The 8184-nt window shown below is 50.0% G+C and overlaps 1 protein-coding gene across 2 annotated transcripts in view; it reads right to left on the reverse strand.

Moving 5' to 3' along the window:
* Window positions 1-8184, reverse strand: part of ZBTB40 (zinc finger and BTB domain containing 40) — a 92213-nt gene that overhangs the window by 12788 nt on the left and 71241 nt on the right. For both annotated transcript variants that reach the window (XM_006145165.3, XM_006145164.3), the window contains exons 8-12: window positions 6885-7086; window positions 6433-6566; window positions 4454-4622; window positions 3682-4146; window positions 2568-2774 (exon numbers count right to left, since the gene is read on the reverse strand). In XM_006145165.3, coding sequence (XP_006145227.1) covers window positions 2568-2774; window positions 3682-4146; window positions 4454-4622; window positions 6433-6566; window positions 6885-7086 — 1177 coding nt within the window. The remainder of the gene's footprint in view (window positions 1-2567; window positions 2775-3681; window positions 4147-4453; window positions 4623-6432; window positions 6567-6884; window positions 7087-8184) is intronic.

Genomic DNA, 8184 nt, shown 5'->3' on the forward strand with positions numbered 1-8184 from the left:
GTCTCTGTCCCTTACGTTCTGCCACCAAACCATCATGAGTCCAGTCACTTCCACTTTCAAATACTTATCCTGAAACCTGAACATTTTTACCACCTCAGTAACACAACTTTGACCGGAACCTATTGCCTCGGCACCGTGCTGGTGCAGCAACCTCCTGCCTCCTGTTCTACCACAAGCTCTAGGTTTTACATGGAGTGACATGATGCACTGTAACTTAGTGTCCACAGTGGCTAGAATCAGCTTACAAAGATGAAAACCAGATCCTGTCACTCTTCTGCTCAAAACTCTAAGGCTCCCATGGTATGCACAATAATGGCCCCTAAAGATGCCCCACGTCCTAATCCCGGAAACCTGTGAAAATGTGACCTCGCAGTGGCAAAGGGACTCTGCCGACGTGGCTGAGTTAAGGCTCTTGTGATGGGAAGTTTCCTGGGTCACCCAGGTGGGCCAAATGTAGTCAAAAGGGTCCTTGTAAGAGGGCGGGGCAGTCAAAGGAAACGTGGTAACAGAGGCAGAGGCTGCAGTGGCATGGCCAGGAGTCAACCAATGCAGGCAACCTCTAGAAGCTGGGAAGACGGGCTGCTAGAACCCCCAGGAGGAACACAGCTCTGGCAAAACCTCGATTTGAGCCTCACGAGACCCATTTTGTACTTGTAACACCAGAATAACAAGACAACACACATGTGGTGCTTTAAGCGCTGTCTGTGACTGCGTGTCCAGCAGCACAGGAACTAACATGCTTCATTCGTGGGGGAGCCTCCAAAGCTCATGGGAAAACGCATATTACAAAAAACCGGCATGGGTTTCAAAATCCATTTTGTGCACCAAAAATAAACTAGTACTTTAAGTTGTTTCCCACGAACTTCTTGAAGCACTCATGTGCTTCAAGCAAAAAGCCTGCACTTTGGCTTGTAAGATTGTAGAAGATCTTACCTTGGGCGGCCTCTCTGGCCTTGTCTCCTGACACTGGGACTTCCCTGCCTGGCTCTTGTCCTTCCCTAAGCAGGTAATGCCCACTCCTGGGGGCGGTGCCCTCTCTTGGGGGCGGTGCCCTCTCCTGGGGGCGGTGCCCTCTCCTGGGGGCGGTGCCCTCTCCTGGGGGCGGTGCCCTCTCCTGGGGGCGGTGCTCTGCACGCCTGTTCTTCTAGACCTCGGTCTCCCATTGGCTCCGCCTCTGCCTGCACGCAGGTCTCTGCTCCAATGCACTCGCCAAGCTCGAATGCCCCAGCACTGCGCCACTCTGATGACCCTGCTTTGTCTACACAGCGAGGCTACTAGCTGAACTCACACCCCGCATTTACTTGTTTGCTGTCCGTCTCACCCACTGGAGCGTTGGTCCCAGGAGATCACTGCCTGCCTGTTTATGATACCCTACAGCTGGGACAGCGCTCAAGCGATCCCTGTGCTGACAGGTGTTTGCTGAGGGCCCACTATTGCCAGGTACTAGTCCAAGGTCCACGGATACGGCGGTGGGAAGAAAAGGGAAGACTTAAGAACTCTACCTTCTCAAAGCTTGCATTCTAACAGGAGGAAACTAACTATAAAGGAAATAAATCAAGTATACATACCATGTCATGGAATGAGCACAATGGAGAAAAATGATATGGAAACTGGAGGGAGGATGCTGAGATCTGACACAGGGTGGTCGGGAAAGGACGCATGGAAAAGGTGAGGTGTGAGTGAAGAAATGAAGCATGGAGGTGTCTGGAGGGAGTGTCCCAGGCAAAGGGAACGGCAAGGACGAGGGTCCTAGAGCAAGTGCCTGGCAGCTCTGAGCCTGGCAAGGAGGCAAAACGGGGCTGAACAGAGCAAGTGAAGGGAAACAATCAGAGACAACGCCAGAGAGGACTCAGGACTTCGCCTCGGAGGGCCTGCAGGCCACAAGGACTTTCAGTTTTATAGGAGAGAGACGAAGGCCATTGCAGAGTTCTGAGCAGACAAGGGACTGATGTGGTTTGGTTTCTGAAGTACGGAAGGACATGCCGAGTGCAGGGAGACCAGTTAGACAGCCACTGTGACAATACAGGTGAGACCATGACGACATTATCACTTAAACACTAATGTCCAGTGATGCAGACTCCTGCAAGAAGCCTTCCCTGACAACACTCCTCTTTGCCTCTGGCCGGACTAGAAGCCCCTACTTCCTGCTCCAGCATCACCCTGGCTCTACTCGTAGTGCCCAGCTGTCCACGCGTGCTGACCGGCCTCCCCTCTCCCTCAGACGGTACACTCCGGGCACAGGAATTCCAGCTGAGTCATCGGCAGCACTGCCACAGGGCTCCGCTATGGGCCTTCTCATGTGTGACTCCACCTCAAAGCTCAAAGAAGTCCTGGCTTCACGCAAACTGTAAAGTCACACCACGACGCTGGCCAGCCTCCCCTCAAAAACTCAACGCAGAGAGCATTTGACACGCCTGTGCATGTATGTCTTCCTACTCATCTGTGGGCCTAGAGATTCTGGGTTTGATTTTTGTTTCAACTGGAGATATCTATCAGACCTAATTCCAAATGAGGATGCAGGCCTCCTGCAGGGGAAGTTAGCCAGAGAGGTGAAGAGTCACCCTTACCTTCTGAGTGCTTCTTCTTGGTGTGGTAGGCCAGGGCAGAGGCCTGCGTGAAGGTCATGAGGCAGTGCTTGCACATGAATGGGCGGTCCCCGGTGTGAAGGCGCAGGTGGTTCTTCAGGGTAGAATTGGCTGCGAACTTGGCCCCACACTCTTCACAGGAGAAAGGCTTCTCGTCAAAGTGCTCTGTCAGTTTGTGGTACTGCATGCCTAGGGAAGCCGTACGAGGACCGGGAGAGACATGAGCAGTCGGTGTTCCGGATCAGAACACCGCGACCCAGTCAGGCCTCCAGGGGAAGCACAGCGTGACCCACAGCATGCCAGCCACACTGGCTTCCACCCTCACTGGGCCACGCTGCTCATCTGCCCCCAACCAGCACTCGCGAGTCACTGCGGCCTCACTCCTGGCTGGACTGGGCTCAACGTGATTATGAGTTATCTTCCTTGTGCTCTCGCTCTCTTAAAGACTCAGTCACTCAGAGATAGGGAAACAAGTATGTTTCCTTAGGTTTAGCCAATATCTGGGGCAAGAGAAAGCAACGCTGACCACACATCCGCCGGTTCTGTGACTCTTGTTCGTTAGCAAGAAATAAGTGGTGCATGGAAAGCTAAGAACTAGGTATTTAACAGCTGCTTAGTGGGCTAGCCCCATGGCCTAGTGGTTGAGGAAGCCAGATCCAACATGGCTAACTGTGTAGTTTGGATCCTGGTCCTGGTGGCTTGAAAACACACCAAGTGCATATGCGTGCCCAGTCCAAGGATGGTGGAACGAAGGGACTGTGGTGTGACCCTGCCCTGCTGCGGGTGCTCCTCCTCCGCCCTCTCTCTCCCAAGTTCATGTGCCCCTTGGCAAATTTCAAAACACAATAGCTGGTTATGCACCAGGTGTTTATCTGTTACCTTACATTTTCATAACAATCCACAAAGGAAGTGGTATCAGAGTGTCGATTTAATAGCTGAGGAAAGCAAAGCTCAGAGAGCTGATCCCAAAGCCCATGTTCTTCTCAAAATAGGAACCTGCTCTATTTTCCAAGCCCATCCACACTCCTCGCTGCTCACGACCAGAGGAGCTGGGCTGCAATACCCTCTCCCCACTATGCGGTGTTCCTGAATGTACCTGAAGCATGAGCAAACTCTCTTCCGCAGAGGTCACAGGTCACCGGAAGCCTCTTCTTCTTCTTCTTGGGGGCGTCCGGCTCTCCGCCTGCACCGTGGGCCTCCAGCTGATGCCTCTCCAGCTCTTTCTTAGAGTCCTTGGTCTCGCTGCACTCCTTGCACTGCACCTGTTTGCTCTTGGCCGCCCGGCAGCGCTTCATGTGCACCTTGAGGCGGCAGTAGAAGTGGAAGCTCTTGTCACAGGCCTTGCAGACGAAGCTCTTCTTGGCAGAGTCTGGGGAGGCAGAAGTCTCTTTCTCTGGCGGCCCTGGCAAGGACCCAGACTCTCCTCGCTCGCCGTGCTCCCCAGACTGGCAGTCGTCTTTGGCAGGCTCGGCTGCCTTTTCTCCTTTGTCGCTGGCTTCAAGGTGAAGTTTATTGCTCACCTTCCACATTTCTTTCTCTCCATTTTCCTTAGTGACTAAACCTGCGGAGCAGAGAAATCTCATGGCTCTGGGAAGTCTCTGCTTCTACTTTGCCTTTTAGCTTTTTTAACACACTTCTGAGAGGAGCCTGGAGGACTACTTGGGTGCCCAGAACGACTCTGAGGAAATGTCGGTATAAACACAAAGAACATCACTTTACAGCTAAGTCTCGTGACTTCCTAGGGGTACCGAGATCGTATAAGATGAATAAATAAAGTAACGACGGACTCTTAAACAAACTACCACATTTTTCTTCACTAACGAAACAACGTGGGGACTAGACAGGGCCCTTAGTCCACCGTCTCTTACCGATATTTGCTAACTCCTGCATGACAGGCCGTAGCCCTGGGAAAGCCCTGTGGACACTGCACAGGAGGTGACATATCTCAGTGGCCGACACTGATCTTTCCATGGCTCTGCTCAGGACTGCTCTCAGGGAAGCTTCCAGGCTGGTGGTTTCTGAGGAAATGTTCAGAATCTAAATGAATACCATGAGACAAAGGTCTGAGGTTAATGTCTGAGCTCCATGGTTTTCAACTTAAAAAAACAAACAAATTCCAGAAAGGCACTACTCCATCTATAAGTAGCTTATACCTTTGTGATGAACATAATGGAGAGCCCTGTTTTCCAAAACACAGGAAAAGGAATCACACAACAAGAAAAATGTGAAAATATTAAGAAAGCACAAGTGGGGAAGCTAGTAAGCATTTTCTTTTCTTTTCTCTTATTTTTAAGAGAGATTTTTGCTATAGGGTACATGCACTTGCCAGAAAGACAGAGAGACAGAAAGTGGGAAATCAGTTCCTGGAGGAGATGGCCATGCTGCAATCCCTTCTCCTCCATTCTCCTCTTGGGATCCTGGGCACGCATGCACACATGCCCAACATGAGCTTTAAGCCACAGGGTCCAGGACTCGAACTGCAGTCAACTATGTGGGGGTCCAATGACATAACCATTACACCATCTGCTAGTCCTGCTAGTAAGCATTTCCTACGAGAAATCTCTTCTGAGAAACTAGTATTAAAGCCTAGGAAGCTAGAGAATTTCGTTGGTGGTGTTTCTGCCTTTAAGATGAGGATAACTTTTCATAGCATATAGTGTCTCAATGTCTGGAAGTAATTCTGCATGATCAGTGGCTTCACATTTTTAGATACTTAGATGTACCCTTTTAACCATCATTTTCTTTCATAAAGAAACTCAGCGTTTTAAGAAGGTTCAAATAGGGGCTTTAAAGAGGCCAAGAACATTATTTCAAAGCCATCCTCTTTTAGAATGTTAGAGCCATCAGCAGAAAGAGCCGGTACACTGAGAAAATAAAGCTAAACCATCCACAGATGGCCACATGGAATTTTCATTTTGGAAGATATTTTATTTCTGCTCTTTTCAAGTCTATCTAAATAAACCTGATGTCCCTGGAGGCAGGCATGAGACTAATTAGTGAGGCTAAAACTGATCAACTGCAGGAGAACCGTGTCTGAAGTAGGTGGCGTCTGGAGAGTCTAGCAGAAGAGTCTTCCCTCTGAAGCCCCACGGAAATGTGTTCCATCTCTTTTCCGTCTGAGAGTCAGACTGGGCTAGGGCTGCCACCTGGCTGGAGAGTCAGAAACCAGTCCTTCCGCACACCTTCTGTGCTTACCTGGAGTAAGCAGGCACTACAGTAAGGCTGAGGTTTAATTTTATTTTCATTATTAATCACCCCCATCCCACAGGATGCACGATTCTGGGCTGGACAGCCATGAATCCCCCCAATCCCCACCTGGTTGTTCTGGGATGCTGGCCACATTGTGAGAAGCCTTACAGAAAATGAGCTGGCACTACAGCTACCCCATATGGGCAGAAGCTTTGTTCTATCTGTGTTTATCTTGGCTCCTTTGAGAAGTCAGAATAGAACACACGAGAAGACCAGTCTGACTTTCCTTCATCTGAGAAGCTGCTTCTTAGAACACGTTAGAGAACAGGATCATGGTTCCCCTGGAGATTCACCTGGGTGTGGACAGTGGAATCAACTTAGGTCGGAGTGCTCTGAACCTGCCTTCAAATCCTGCCCTTGTCTCTTACCTGCTGGAGCATCCTAGACATGTAACTTACCCCCTGGGAGCCTAAGCTCTGTCTGTAAAGTGTGATGAGATCCCCTGTCACTCACGTGTTGAGGCATTGAAAGTGCACGAATGTCAGAAAGTATTAGCTCAGCATGGGGCTAGGCACGCATCCCCCGAATTCCTCCCTTAACAACACAGTCCCAGGCACCGTGCTGCACCAGCACTGGTGTGCTCCTATCCCCACCACACCTCTTTCACAGTCTCTGCCAGGCGCTCTTCCTCGGAGGTAAACCCTTTGAGCTCAGTCCCCTGTTGAATGGCTTCTGTGATCAATTTGTTATGCCTCAGGATTGTTTCTAAGGCCGCACTTTCTGGGGTGGTCACTGAAAGCAAGAAAGCAGGATCAGAAACTCATTAGTAACCCTACCAGCAACACATTTCACCTAGCTCCTATCTGGGACCGGGGATGGTGAAAACAGCACCGGCCCTGGTGGGTAATAATGCACATCAACTTACAACTATCGCTATGTGTTAAAAAACAAGTTTACGAACATCCTGTGCCCTCGAACAAAACTGCCAGCCCCTACTTTTAACAGGAGGCATGTGGATGGCCACATGGGAGAAGAGGAAGCGTTCCATTTTCTGGGGAAACTGACGATTATCTCTAGGGGCGACACCATGACAGAGGTCGGCTAACCCACCTGCCCGGAAGAAAACATCAGCGCCAGGCTCCCTCTGCACTTCCTCCATGAGCAGGTTCAACGGGCAGGTCCTCGTCTCCTGAGCCTCCAGCAGCAGCCGCCAAATTGCTGTCGCAGAGAGAGTCTGCTTTTCTAGAACTGCTGACACCAGGGAACTGAAACCACCTGAGCCAGAGTCCCGTCTCACGAGCTCCTCCATGACCTTCAAGATGCAGCACAACCATGCATGTAAGAGACCTGCTAGTGCCCGGCTCAGCTGTAGGGCGATAAGCCTGGGCATTATCGGGTTACGGCGCACCTACTTCTGGGGTGTTCCAACATCCTTCACCTCTCTCAATCTGAGGGATTTCTTATACAAGATGGAGCTCTTCATTCCTCCTTTTGAAAAATGAATTTTTGGGGCCAGCAGATGGCATAGCAGTTACATTGCTCGACTCCCACATGGCTGACTTCGGTTCACGTCCTGGACCCGGTGGCTTGAAAATCACACTGGGTGTGTGTGCATGCGTGCCCAAGATCCCGGGAGGAGAACGGAGGAGAAGGGGTTGTGACATGGCCATCCCTTCTGGAAGGTGATTTCTCACCTTCCCTCTCACTGTCTCTGTCTCTTTCTCTCTGGCAAGTACACACACCCTAAGACAAAAACCTCTTACAAATTATTTTTTAATTGACACAATAATTGTGCGTGTTTATGGGATACAGTGTGTGAATACAATGAGACTGAAGTACCTTGTTCCTCCTCTGGAATGCCTTTCCTTGTTACCACAGAAATTACAACTACTCTCCTTGACACTCCACCTTGGAAACTGAGTCAGCTTCCAAAAGAAGACTACGAACGGCCAGTGTGCTCGACCTCGCTAACCATCAGGGAACTGCAGGTCACAGCCACCGAGAGCTATACCTCACCCTGGTTAGAACGGCTGTCATCACAAACAAACCACAAATGCTGGCAAGGGTACTGCACTGCAGTGGGAGTGTAAGTCAGTACGGCCATTATGAAAATCAGTATGGATAATAAACAAAAATAAACGAAAAACAAAACTGTCATATGATCCAGCAATCCCACTTCATATTCAAGGAAGGGAGATCAGTATGTAATAAAGGTAAGTGTGGCCCCATGTTTATGGCAACCTCATCCACATTATACTTTTACACACACACACACACACAGATGAAATACTATGCCGCCATGAAAAGGAATGAAATCCTTTCATTCAAGGCAATATGAACAAGCTGGGAGGGTATTGTGGTAAATAAGCCAGGCTCAGAAAGAGAAAAACTGCATGTTCTCACTCTTCTG

Source organism: Tupaia chinensis, unplaced genomic scaffold, assembly GCF_000334495.1.
Source record: "Tupaia chinensis unplaced genomic scaffold, TupChi_1.0 Scaffold000146_1, whole genome shotgun sequence".
In the NCBI taxonomy this organism is placed as follows: domain Eukaryota; kingdom Metazoa; phylum Chordata; class Mammalia; order Scandentia; family Tupaiidae; genus Tupaia; species Tupaia belangeri.